The 13,949-nt window shown below is 51.1% G+C and overlaps 1 protein-coding gene across 6 annotated transcripts in view; it reads right to left on the reverse strand.

Moving 5' to 3' along the window:
• NDST1 (N-deacetylase and N-sulfotransferase 1) overlaps nt 1-13,949 on the reverse strand; it is a 70,960-nt gene that overhangs the window by 15,496 nt on the left and 41,515 nt on the right. For all 6 annotated transcript variants that reach the window (XM_032250201.1, XM_032250197.1, XM_032250198.1 and 3 more), the window contains 8 exons: nt 13,072-13,566; nt 8,596-8,683; nt 6,683-6,837; nt 5,817-6,002; nt 3,698-3,826; nt 2,832-3,014; nt 1,445-1,541; nt 175-298 (listed from right to left, as the gene is read on the reverse strand). In XM_032250201.1, coding sequence (XP_032106092.1) covers nt 175-298; nt 1,445-1,541; nt 2,832-3,014; nt 3,698-3,826; nt 5,817-6,002; nt 6,683-6,837; nt 8,596-8,683; nt 13,072-13,566 — 1,457 coding nt within the window. The remainder of the gene's footprint in view (nt 1-174; nt 299-1,444; nt 1,542-2,831; nt 3,015-3,697; nt 3,827-5,816; nt 6,003-6,682; nt 6,838-8,595; nt 8,684-13,071; nt 13,567-13,949) is intronic.

The following is a 13,949-nucleotide window of genomic DNA, read 5'->3' on the forward strand; positions in this document are numbered from 1 at the left end:
CTATGACAACACTGTCGCACCATGACTCAAGGGTCACCGCACTTTGTCCCTGTTTACAGGAACTTCAGCTGCGTGTGAGCAAGCTCCAGCTGCTTCCTGCTGTGGCCACAGCAGACTTGTGGGAGGCCCCAGGATGGCCTTCCCGTTCTGCTGTGGACAGAAAGGCCAACTCACCAGTCGATGCCTTTGTGATAGTTGTGGCCATTAAAAAACTGGATCTCCTCAAAGGTCTCAGAGCTGGGATAGTTGCTGCTTAGGTCCGGGTGCATGCCCAGGAACAGGTAGAGGGCAGTGGTGCCTGTCGGGACGGGAGACAGCTGAGACCCAGGGCCCAGCACCCAGCCAAGAGATAGAGTCTGGGTTCTGAGCCTAGCTCCCCATTACCCACGGTGGGGATCCTGGAGGTCTCTGCCTTTCTCTGGGTCTTAGCTTCTTTATCTGTCCAATGAAGGAATTACTAAATCCAGGGTGGCAAATATGTGGCATGCATGTGGACACTGCAGCTCCCGTATCTACTGCAGACATCACTAATCCATCACAGCATTCTTCACTAAACAAGGACTTGGCCTCAGAATCCTTCTCACCACTGTACTCTGGCAGCCTCAGCATCCTGGAAGAGCTGGTCCTTTCCAGCTCTGGGCCTCTGTCCTCTGGGCACTTGCTAGGAGCTCAGGGAATAGGGAGTCTGTGACCCTCTAGTTCTGTTAATGTGAAATTCTTAAAGAACTAAGAAATCTAGTTCCCACGTCTCCTCCTCCCAACACCATCTCCTCACTGCACCCTGCCCTACTTCCTCCTCAGGGAGTTCCTTCACTTTCTGTGGTATGAATCTACGGTTTACATGCTATTAGACAGCTCAGAAGAGAAGGAGGCTGTAGAGTTTGGCAATTAAGAGTATATTTTTCGGGGCCACAGAGACCAGAGTTCAGGACCTGGAACTGCCATTACCTAACTGAATGTGTTAAGGGAAGTCACTTGACTTGTATGAACCTTGAGTTTCTGTCTATAAAATGGGAGTGCCCATCTGTGCCTTGCAGGGCTGTATGGGTGACAGATGCATAGCAATCATGTCACTGATTCTCCTCCTGCACCTCTGGCAGACATGGCTAATTGATCACAGTCCTCTTTGTACCAGTTTTGCTTGGCACTACTCAAACTTGCAAAGCAACTGATCTGGGCTTCTCTGCCTAGACTTGGAGACTCCCAGGAGGATGTAGGGAGAGCTCCCTGAGGCTATGTGTGGTTCAGGATAAATAGAATTCCAGACCCCACCTTTCCCCTCTATACTGACAGGCAATTTGTGTTCACCCCAACTTCACTCCTACTTCCTGGGAAAGAGGGAGCAAATTATCAGGGAGTGGGGCCAGGGTGAGGCAGTCCTCAGAATTCTGCGGCTGAGACAGCAGGTAGTTGGGGAAGCTGGGTCAAGAGCAGAGAGACCTGCCTGTTTTCTGGGGGCCGATGATGAGGAGTTTTGGGAAGCGGTCACATGTCTTCTCCTTGGACCAGATGTCTTTGTGACGTTTGTCCTCACAGGGGTCCTAAAACAACAGTGGAAGGGACGTGTGGGGCACCCCAGAACCCAGTTAGCAGATTCCCACTGCACATGGATCTGTGGCCCTTACAGCTCATGTCACATTCCCACTCCCAGACACTGAGCCCCTGACAGGCAGTCTCCACTTGTGCTTAGTTTCAAGTCCCCCAAAGAGCCTGGCAAAAGGCCCAGCCCCGTGCTTAGCACATAACAGGAACTCCTAAGGACTTGTTGAATTTAGCTGGACAACCTGTGTCTGAACCAGGGGGTCAAGAAATGTTTCCTGTAAAGTTTAGTAAATCTTTTGGTAAATATTTAGTAAATATTTTAGGCTTTGGGAATGAAAGCTTCCATTGCAACTACTTGACTCTGCTGTCACAGCATGAACAGAGCTACAGACAGTACATACAAGAGCGAGCTTGGCTGTGTGCCAATAAAACTTTCTTTACAAAAACAGGTCTCAGGCTGGATTTGGCCCATGAGTCATGGTTTGTGGACTCCTAGTCTGAACTATGAGACTGCCACCAATTCCAGCTTCTGCTTCTACTTTTTAACAGCCCCAAGGAGCAGACTTTCCCAAAAACTGGCCCCCAATCCCTCCCATCAGTCCCTTTTCCTGCTCAGAGCCTGCTGGAGTTGGAAGAGACACAAGAGATTATCTAAGAGTCTGTCTAAGACAGGGCAGTTACTTTCTATACTTTGTCTGCCCAGTGTTCACTTGGAGTTTTTTGTTGCTTTTTGTTTTTGAGACAGGGTCTCACTCTGTTGCCCAGGCTGGAGTACAGTGGTATGATCACAGCTCACTGCAGCCCCAACCTCCAGGCTCAGCTGATCCTCCCATGTCAGCTTCCCAAGTACCTGGGACCTACAGATGGATGCCATCATGCCTGGCTACTTTTTGTACTTTTTGTAAGATGGGATTTTGTCATATTGCCCAGGCTGATCTTGAACTCCCGGGTTCAAGCAATCTGCCCACCTTGGCCTCCCAAAGTGTCAGGATTCCAGGCGTGAGCCACTGTGTCCTGCCCACTCAGTTTTTTAACACTGTTTTTCCTTTCCAAGGCTATGTATGACTGTGCATGCATGTAGGTCTGCATGGGGAGGTATGCACATGTATGAACGTGCATGTGTGTGTGCACAGGAGTGAATGCACCCACCCTGGTAAGCAGAGGGGCACCTGAGTTTACATGCGAGTGAGAGTGTGAGGGCATGAGGGCTCAGCCTCGAGTCCATGTCTGGAGTGTGCACCTGTGAGATTTACCATTCCATCCCTGCAGCAAGGTACCCAGCCCCCCACCTGCCAGAGTGGATCCTTCTCCTCGGAGAAGATCTGGAAGTACTTCTGGGCCAGCTGCACAGGGGGCAGTGTCTGCAGCCGGAGGTTGGTCCAGGAGTGCAGGAAGCGCACCAGGTGCTTGAAGGTGTACAGGCCCAGGCGGTCATTCCCATAGTTGGACAGGTGCGTCATGAAGATGCTGATCTGCTCCAGGGGAGGGGAGGAGAGAGGCAGGGCCCATCAGCGTCTGAGCCACCCTCAGCCCTAACTTTGACCCTTCTGACCCTGCCTCAGCTTGCAAGGCCCCCGATGATCACTGGAAGGCACGCTGGGCTGTCAACAGACTTGCTGCATGTACTTGGATGAGGCAACAGACAAAAACTCAGGTCTGACTGGCCCCAAATACTTGCGTTTTGTTTTGTAAATGTGAGGGGTGTAGTGTATGGAAGATAGAGTACTCAGCCCACAGAGCTGAATAACAACCACCATTGGATGTTGATTAAATATTATCAGAGTAGGGGTAATTGTTTGCATTCTACAAATAAGAAAAGTGAGACCTAGAAAACTGAAATGCAGTTTATATATGTGTGTGTATGTGTCTATACGCACAGGAGCAAAGACCAAAGGTAACATCCCTAAAAGTGCCAACACTTCTGTATTAAAGTGCATGATTAGGAAAGGAAAAAAAAAAAACACGCTCGGATTCTTTAGCCAAGGTGACACAACAGAGGCAGGACAGGGCCAGCGCGGGAGAGTGGGTCTCCCAACAGCGAGGCACTCACTCATGCCTCCCCGCCCTTTCCTGGCTCCAAGAATCCTGTGTCAGCTGTAGACGGGCTGCCCAGCAGCCCCTTCTCACCAGCAGCCATGGGCTGTGGAGCACTCACAGGATTGAGGAGCACGGTGAGGAAGAGCTCGCCCCCGTTGATGATCTTGTCCAGCTCGCTGGAGCCGCCAGGGTACTCATTGTAGAAGATGGTGTGTGTGAAGAGGCCACAGGTCTGCCGCGGGAGAACCTGAGGAGGGGGCAGGGGAGAGGAGCTATGGTGCCTCCTGGGATGAGGGTGGTGGGAGGACTCTTCCTCAGAAGAAGGGCCAGCTGCTCCTCCTAAAGGCAATCTCCCATGTGGCCACACGGCCCCCACCCTTGGGTGCAGCCTGCAGCACAGCATGCCCCACAGTGACCCACCGGCCCTTGCCATTTTACAAACTTCACTGCTATTCTCTGCACAAAATAAGCAGGCCTAAAAGTAACAGAGCGGAAATGTTTCTGGAAACTTGGACTGCTGCAGCCACACTCCCTGCCTGGCTCTCTCTGAAGCAGTTCTCCAAGCCCTCTGCAAGCCCCCTCACGACGTTCGAACCTCACCTGGTGACACTCATTGTCACACACTGGCTTAGGCATTTGTCATCTGTCTCCCCTCACAAAACTGTGGGCTCCATGGGAGCAGGGAACGTGCCTGCCTTGTCACCACCTCATCCCTGGAGCTCAGGGTTGAGGAGCTGAACGAGTGCCTGGAGTTCAGCACAAGGGCCTGGTGCTGAGGTCAGCGGGTGGACAGATGGGTGGACTGATGGACAAACACACGAACCTTGCCTACCCACGGCTGCCCCGGCTCAACCAATGACAAGTCATCCTTCCAGCTACTCAGGCTAAAAACGCTGCAGTCATTTTTGGGTCCTCTCTTCCTCCCACCCCTGCATCCAGCTCATCTAACCACTGGCCTAACTACTCTAAGCCCAGAGTATGGCCACGTCCCAATGCCGGGATGGCCCAAGCTGCTGCCACCTCTGGTCTGGAAGACTGCAGTGCCTCCTAACTGGTCTCCCTGCTGCCACTTTTGTCCCCTGCAGTCTCTGCTCCACACAACAGCCAGAATGATAGAAATCCCTTTCAAAGATGAGTCAGATCATGCTCCATTCAAAACCTTCCCATCTCAGCCTAAAAGCCCACGGCCGTCCAGTGGCTGGCCTCACATGGCCCTATTGATCTGGTCCCTCACCCATCCATGACACATCGACCGCCGTCCCTCACTCCCCTCCAGCCATGCTGGCCTCCTATTTGGTCCGCAAACGCAGCCAGCACAGTCTGCTTCAGGCTTTGCACTTGCTGTTTCTCTGCCTTGAGTGCTCTTCCTCATGCGGCAGGAAGGCCCACCTAGCCACCTTATTTAAAGCAGCTCCTCCTGCCAGCACGCCTTCCTTCCATTCCCGGCTTCACTCTGTCTGTGGAACTCGCCACCACCTGACCACTGTGTACTTTACACACGCCTGAGCGTATTGTCTGTCTCCTGTCACTAGAATGTCAGGTCTACAAGGGCAGGAACTTTCCTCCATTTTATGCACTTCTGTGTTCCCAGTGCCTAGAAAAGGGATAGGTACATGGTAGAAGCCCCAGAAAAAAAAATTTTTTTTTTTTTTGAGACAGAGTCTCACTGGTCACCCAGGCTGAAGTGCAGTGGTGCAATCTAGACTCACTGCAGCCTTGATCTCCCAGGCTCAGGTGATCCTCGTGCCTCAGCCCTGCAAGTAGCTGGGACTGCAGGCACACACCACCATAGCTGGCTAATCACCAGGTGTATTTTTTAGTAGAGATAGGGTTTCACTATGTTTCCGAGGCTGGTCTGAAACTCCTGAGATCAAGCAATCTGCCTGCCTGGACCTTCCAAAGTGCTAGGATTACAGGCATGAGCCACCATGCCCAGTCAAGAAAAAATTTTTAATCAGCAAAAAGACTGTAATGGAGCCCTGTCCCACATCCTCATCAGAAACCCCTTTTGAGAATGCTCACTATTCCTTGATCCTCTGTCACAAAAGCGAAGAAAGAGCTCATGAAAGGGGCCAGAGTGACAGCCCACCTTCCCTGAGACAGAGAGCCTCGCGTGCCAGAGGAGGCAGCAGAAGCTGATCTGCAACCCCTAGGCTAGCAAATCAGAGCCACGCTTCCCAGGACAGCATGTGCACACACATGACAGCTACCTCCTGGGCTTCCAGGGGCCCACTCACCATGATGCCATTGTGGATGAAGCCACGGCGATAGCGGGCTGGCTTCAGGTGGGGGTACTCCTCCGTGCTGGTCACGCGGATGTTCCACACCTGCTTCCAGGCCTCGTACAGCTGCATGTGCACGGGGTACACGCCCGAGTGGTGGGGTGCCACTGCATACCCCATGTCTGTGGGAATGCCATGCTCCTGGGAAGAGGATGACCAGGGCAGTGTGAGCACAGGGGTCCTTCCCCTTTGGGCCTTATTCCCCCTTTGTAGAATGGGAGAGGGAAATCAGAGGCTAGATCGGCAGGGCCGCTGGTCTGAGCCTTCATGGTACAGATGGAGAGGCCGAGGCCTGGGAGGGCAAGAAATGTGCCCAGAATCTCAGTGCAGGAAACTGGCAGAGCTGGGATTAGAACCCAGGTCTCCTGACTCTCGGTCCGGTGCACATGCCTCTAGCACAAAGGACTCAAGTACCCTGTAGTGAGGGACAAGGACAAGGCCCTTTCCTGCCTTCTCTTCATTCTACCTAGCACCCAGGGCTCATTCCCTCCTCATTGAGCACCTCTTCCAGCTTTCCAGGGACTCCCCTTCTAGTAAGATCTTGGGCTCAGGAGACAAACGGCCTGAGTTTATGTCCTGGCTGGACCTCTTGGTAGTTGGTGTGACCTCCCTGAGCCTTGGTTTCTTGTCTGTAAAGGGACTATTCCCTTGAGGCTTCAAGGAGACAGTGGCTAAAAAGGCAGCTCTCCCTGGGCCCTGGCCCAGAGATGTTCGTAAAAATCCATGCGAGCAGGCTGCAAAAGCAGCAAGAGGCCAGCAGTCTGGACCTCCAGCCCAGCCCTCAGCCCGTCCCGCTCTGCCCTGCAGGGAATCTTACTCACGACAGCGAACTTCTTGTTCAAGGCCATCTGCTCGGCCAACACGGACTGATTGTGGAAAAGGTGGGGCTGCATGTGGCTCCACATGTGGGGGAACCACCAGAACTCCTTCACATACGACAGCAGCAGATCATCCCCAGCGTCCTCAGCATCGGTACCTGCAGCGGCACAGGCAGCTCAGCCCCGCCCACTGGGCCCTCTGAGCCTGGGCCTGGGGATGGGAGCGCATGGCCACAGCCCACCCAGGAGCTGCCTGGAAGTTACCCGGGCCACAGTACAGGAGCAGACAGAGCCCCAGACCCCTGAATTCTGGCCTAGAGTGTGCCCTTGACTCAGTGGGGGACGTTGGACAAGAGCACCTTCTCTCTAGATCCTTGGACCCATCTGCACAATTCGGGGTCTGGAGTCAATGATCGCAAGGGTTTCTTCTACCTCTGACATACATGCTCTGATTCTATTCCAGTGATCCAAATTAGGTCACTTGTCTTTTATCTAATGATCTGTGGAAACTCTTTGTATATACACAGGATGTTTGACCCTCTGTATCAGATATATTACTATAACCACCTCTGATGCACTAAGGATTATGAATATAAAAAACAACCAGGCCCACTGGCTCATACTTGTAACCCCAGCACTTCGGAAGGCCAAGGTGTGAGGATTGTTTGAGCCTAGGCGTTTGAGACCAGCCTAGGCAACATCACGAAGGCCCATCTCTACAAAACAATCTTTAAATATTAATAGTTGGGCATAATGGCATGCACCTGTAGTACCACCTACTGGGGAGGATAAGGCAGGCTTGATCCCAGGAGTTCAAGGCTGCAGTGAGCTATGATACCACCACTGTACTCCTGCCTGGGTGACAGAGAGAGGTTCTGTTTTTTGAGACAGAGTCTCACTCTGTCACCCAGGCAGGAGTACAGTGGTACAATCATAGCTCACTGCAGCCTTGAAATCCTGGGATCAAGCAATCCTCCTGCCTTAGCCTCCCCGGTAACTGGTACTACAGGTGCATGCCATTGCACCCGGCTAATTTTTGTATTTTTAGTAGAGATGGGGTTTCACCATGTTGATCAGGCTGCTCTCAAACTCCTGACCTCAAATGATAAGCCTGCCTCAGCTACCCAAAGTACTGGGATTACAGGCGTGGGCCACAGTGCCTGGCCAAAAAACAAAGAAAAAGTTTTTAAAAGATTATAATAAATACAGACAGACAACCCAGGATCACTTCTATTTGGCTTTGGGGCTATGTTGCATATACTACTCCATCTGCTGAATTGTTGACTAAAATGATTTTCTTAGAATTCAGGACAGGCTGTCTCACTGAGGCCCAGGCAGAAGGCAACTAGGGGGAATGGTCACTGCAGATGACCAGCTCAGGGGCTGTTCCTTCCTGCCCAGTCCCTGAAGGACAGCAGCTGAAGAACTTGAGACAGTTTCAAAGTGTAAGGAAAGTGTGCACCAAGCAACCTATAACCCTCACCCTCAACCCTTAGGACTCTAAACCCAGGACACTGGTCATCTGAGGTGGGTACAATTGCAGGGCATCTTCGCTTTCTACGCTACATGTTTCCGTAATGTTCTTAAAGTTCAACCAGCTTCTTTTATAAGCAGAAATAATACACATAATTTTAAAAGGTAGGAGGGAAAGACAAGAGAGAGAAAATGTCCCACCCCAGGACAGCACAGCCTGAAAGTCCAGGGAAGGACAAGTGGCCCACTGCTGTTGTCCCCAGATGGCCTCTGCCTGGGCTGGGACTGCTCTTGTAGGCTGTTGGTTCGTTGTGGGGGCGCAGGGGGGTCATATCTGCCCCTAATGTAAACCCACCTGCTGCCCTCGTGGATGGGTGCTTTGAGGGTTTGGGTGCTGAGGAGTCCTAACAGTTGCCAGTGAGGGCAGAGGCAGGCCCACTTACCTGTGTGGAAGAATTTCCCTGAGTAGCCCAGGTTGAAGGTGAAGTTCGGGATGTGTGCACGTAGTTCGTTCTGTGTGTCAAACAGGGCCTAGGACAGGCAGAGGAGAAAGGAAGGAGTGAGGGGAAGCCAGGAGCTCCCTGCTCCTACCACTGAGGGCAGTGAAAAGAATGTGGAAACCCCTATTCAAAAATTATAAAGAATGTGGAGAAGGCAACAGCAGTATTAAACCATATAATTGGCCCCTCTGAGCACGGGCTGTGTGGCTGCGCAGATCAGATACCCTTGAAGCCAGCCCTATGCTGCCTTCCCCCAGGCCTCTGGCAAGGGAAAACTAGACTCTCGCCCAGCTCTGCTATGTGTCCTTGAAAAGGCTTCACATCCCTCTAGGCCTCGGTTTCATCAAATGGAAAACAGGGATGATAATATCTCCCTCAGAGGGCTCTTGGAAGAATCAAGTAAGATAACCACATGTATCCCAGCTACTGGGAGGCTAGGGTAGAAGGATCGCTTCAGCCCAGGAGTTAGAATCCAACAAGGGTCCAACTGTAAGACCCTGCTCTAAAAAAATCAAACAATTATAAAAAAGATATTGTATGTAAAACTGCCTGACATTTGGTAAGTGATGAAAAATGGTGGCCAACGATACGTCTGTGGTCACCGCCACTGTGAGCCTGTGTCTTCCTCTATCAAACGTGGAGGATTTCTCCTTGCTGCTGAAATGCAAGGCTGACATTACAGGGCCGTGACCTTTCCGAGGATGGGACTCTGTGTGCCCAGCAATGCAATCTTCCCATGTCCCACGTACCCAGTACTTTGCAAGTCAATGAAGAGACAGACACTTATGAAACAAACATACAGGTGTACTCTGGGGTTAGGACGCATGATCCACTAAGCCGCTCAGAAACCTGTAAGAGCCAGCACTTTGCCAACTAAAAGTCCTGGCCCTCCCCAGGCGATAGCATCACCGCCAGCATCTTACCAGGGCCGTGCACTGCCTGGTGGACATGCACGCTCCAGCTGTGTGGCCTTGGGCAAGTTACCTCAACTCCCCGAGCCTCAGTGCCCACCTCTGTAAAATGGGACTCAGAACAATACCCACCTCACAGGGCTGCCGTAAGGACCCAATGAAGCAATGCCCAGTGAGAGCTGAGCACAGGGACTCACCAAGCCCTGAAGAGGCAGCTGCTATTGGTTTTATTTAAATTGTGCTGTACAGCCAGTACTGTACAAGCTAATGAGGCGACATTCATGTCTCTGAAAGAAGGGCTCGGTTGTACGCTGTGCTTGGGATTAAAGAAAAAAACAACTCTGCCCTTTCTGACTCACAAAGATGTCTAAGGCAAGTAGGATTGTGGCTGGAGAAGCACTTTGCAATCTGCACCGAGCCGAGTGCGTGCAAGCGGGTGCCTCTACTTGTATTTTTGATTTGTATTCTATCTTTCCATGTGTATTGTTCTACAGGAATGGCTTCAAAGTGCTATCATTCCTCTCACTTTAAAATAGAAAAAATAGGGCCAGGCACGGTGCCTCACGCCTGTAAACACAGCACTTTGGGAGGCCAAGGTGAGCGCAGAGCTTGACTCCAGGAGTTCCAGATCAGCCTGGGCAACACAGTGAAACCTGGCCTTTACACAAAACTAGTTGGGTGTGGTGGCATGTGCCTGTGATCCCAGCTACCCAGGAGGCTGAGGCCGGGGGATCGCTTGTGCTCAGTATTGCTTGAGTGAACTGTGATCCCACCACTGCACTCCAGCCTCGGTGGCAGTGAGACTCTATCTCAAAAACAAACAAACAAAAAATACACACACACACACACACACACACACACACACACGGAAAATAAACGAGAGAGAGCAATTCAGGGTTTATAGGGACACAGTAAGCGCAGGAGCCTGATCTCAAGCTCAGCCTGACCCTGGAGCACAGTCTTACCAGAACTCACTGGACAGGCAGCAAGAACCTAGGCTTCTGCGAGGAGAAAATGAGCGTGGGTCACTAGAAGAACACCTCAAATAGAACACAGAACACTCTGCTTTGCCAGAGGCAGCTGATGGCACTGCATGAAGACTTAGACTGGAAGGCGAAAAGTTCTTTAAATGAGAGGGGCTTCAAGAGAATGAAATTTCAGGAGGAAACACAATGTGTAAAGGCAGCCCAAAGCAGCGCTGCTGGTACAACTGAGACGGGAGCCTGCAGGGCTGAGCCTGGAACCGAAACACTCCTCACTCCCACCCCAGCTACGCAGGCACCTATGGGAGACTCCTGGGGTGCCAGGAAATAGCCTGAAATCCTCCCATCCACCCCATCTCATTATTTTATAGCTGAGGCTCAGGCATGGGAGGGGAACTGCCCAAGTCACCTGGTCCATTAGGGTTAAATTAGGACTCAATTGAAATTAGGTCTTAGCTCCCCAGACAGTGCCTGCTCCCCAGTGCCATCCATTCTGCTCTTCTCTGGAGGTGTAAGGTTCAGAGTTCACTCCTCACCAAGGCAAGGGGATGAACGCCACCAGGGTCTTCCTTCCAGGCCCCAGGGCCAACCTTACCAGTGATTTTGGAATTACTCAGAAAAGTATTCCTCTTACAAGGCTCTTTTTAAAGCCTTCTGCTAACATCAAAGACAAGCCTGGGTTTGGTGCTAATACGTTTCTAACACTTGCTAATCTTCTGTAAGAGAGGACAGGCTGTCAGCAGACAGAAGAATGTCTCTAGAATTTAATCCCCCTGTTTTGTTTTCATTGGATTTATTGTTATGGTTGCCCTCTATTTATGGCAACAGATCCTAATTTCCCATTTACACTAGGATGCCATCTCCTTTGCAAATAAGTTTAAGTCAAATAGTGAGTAGATAAAAACTATATTTTAAAGATTGTTTAATGGTTTTAATTTGTAGGCTTTTTGTCACTGTGACACTTCACATGTGTGTAAAATCGTAAGGTCTACAAAGTGCTTTTACATAGTTTTGTTTAGTAAACACTTTTTTTTTTTTTTTTTTTTTTGGAAACAGGGTCTTGCTCTGTGGCCCAGGCCAGAATGCCATGGCACGATCATGGTTCACTGCAGCCTCAACCTCCCAAGCTCAAGAAATTCTCCTGCCTCAGCCTCCCAGGTAGCTAGGACTATAGGTTTGCACCACCACCCCCAGCTAATGTTTTATTTTTGTAGAGTGAGGTCTCCCTATGTTGCTCAAGCTGGCCTGAAACTCCTGGGCTCAAGCAGTTCTCCTGCCTTGGCCTCTCAAAGTGCTAGGACTATAAGCACAAGCCACCACACCCACCCAACGAGCTTTTTTGAATTGAACACATGCAGTCCACTGTCTACTTACACCTCAGTTAAAATCTGCCTCATGCATGACTCAAGCTCTCATCCTTATTTTAAGAGTTTTGTAGGCGCTCTGACATTCACATAAACATTTTTTAAGAGTTAAACATCATCTTTAAATTAAAGGCGGATAAACAGCACTGCACAGCTCCCATCTTTGTCTGGATGTCTTCTTCCACAGATATTATACAAACTTAAACTCCGTGCTCCAATACAAAATTTCTCTATATTCAATACTTCAATGCAACAAAGTTTTATTTTTAAAATTTTTTTGAGACAGGGTCTCACTCTGTTACCCAGGCTGGAGTACAGTGGCACAATCTTGGCCTACTGCAACCTCCACCTCCCAGGTTCAGGCGATTCTCCTGCCTCAGCCTCTTGTGTAGCTGGATGACAAGCATGTGCCACTGTACCTGGCTAATTCTTTTTTGCATTTTTTTTTCAATTTTTTTATTCTTCTTTTTGCAGACTACACAAAGAGAAAGGCAAATGGAAATTAATCTCTCCTGTTTTTTTTTTTTTTTGAGACAGAGTCTTGCTCTTGTCACCCAGGCTGGAACTGCAATGGCACAAATGTGGCTCACTGCAACCTCTGCCGCCCAGGTTCAAGTGATTCTCCTTCCTCAGCCTCCCAAGTATTTGGGACTACTGGTGCGCACCACCACGACCAGCTAATTTTTGTATTTTTAGTAGAAATAGGGTTTCATCATGTTAGTCAGGCTGGTCTGGAACTCCTGACCTCGTGATCTGCCCGCCTCGACCTCCCAAAGTGCTGGGATTACAGGCATGAGCCACCGCGCTCAGCTTTTTTTGTATTTTTAGTAGAGATGGGGTTTTGCCATGTTGGCCAAGCTGGTCTCAAACTCCTGACCTTAAGTGATCTGCCCGCCTTGGCCTCCCAAAGTGCTGGCATTACAGGCATGAGCCACCATGCCTGGCCAATACCTCAATAAAGTTTTAAATGATACTTGCTTCTACTAAGACAATTAATAAAAACCAAGGCAGCGTAGGAGGCAGAGTGGGACTGTCTTTTAAGCAAATCCTGGCACAGGGGAGACGCAGACAGGGCACACTCACAATGGGGCACCTGAAGGCGGACGCTTGCCAGGTCCCGCCTGCCTTGCCCCTTGCTCAGTCTGGCACCCCCGGCCATACCTTCACGTCCTCCACCTTCATGCGTGTGCCCTCCTTGCCCACGAAGATGTCGTCAATGTCCACGAGGATGTAGCGGTCCAACGGCAGGGAGAGGCGCTTCCCAGTGAGGAAGGCCACGGCGTCCACAAAGACGAGCTTGTGCAGCCAGAAGTTCAGGTTGTTGCCAAACAGCACGCGCTGGATGCCGTCGTGCAGGCCCAGGTCCTGGACCACGGTGGCGTGCAGCGCGGCGTGCAGGCCGGCGTCCGCACCCAGGTGCGGGATGGACTCGGACGAGCGCGTCTTGGCCAGCAGCACCGGCTCATAGGTCGAGTGGTTCGACTGGAACACGGTCCAGTCCTCGCCGGGCAGCACGCCCTTCTCCACCTCGCTGGGCCGCGTCACGTAGAGCAGCGGGGACTTGGGGTTGATGCTGCAGCCCTTCAGGCCCAGGTTTGAGTGCAGGAACAGGGGGAAGCCCTTGAGCTGTGCGCTCAGCAGGCTGTTCTCATTGGCCTGCAGTCAAGGTGGGGAAGGAGGGGGAATAGAACTGTCACATCCAGAGCCCCAAGGGACACAGGCTCTCACATGTGGACCACAACGGTGGTATCAATATTCACCAACATTCATGGCAGGCTCACCACCCTAGCCCTGCACCCCACCCTGTACAATAATATACTCACAAACCCCATGACTCACTTACCAAAGCCAGGCACGAGGTGCTGTGCACTTCGAAGACAGGAATGCTGGTAATCCTCCAGTGACCCCACGATGGAGGCACTGCTCTCATACCCATTTTACACATGAGGAGACAGAGGCCTAAGAGGCTAAACCACACAGAGGAAAATCTAGCAGTTGAGAACCTGAATCCTGCTAGACTGCCTGACTTTTGGCAAGTT

This window comes from Sapajus apella, unplaced genomic scaffold (assembly GCF_009761245.1).
Source record: "Sapajus apella isolate SASKATOON/1434 unplaced genomic scaffold, GSC_monkey_1.0 scaffold71, whole genome shotgun sequence".
NCBI lineage: Eukaryota > Metazoa > Chordata > Mammalia > Primates > Cebidae > Sapajus > Sapajus apella.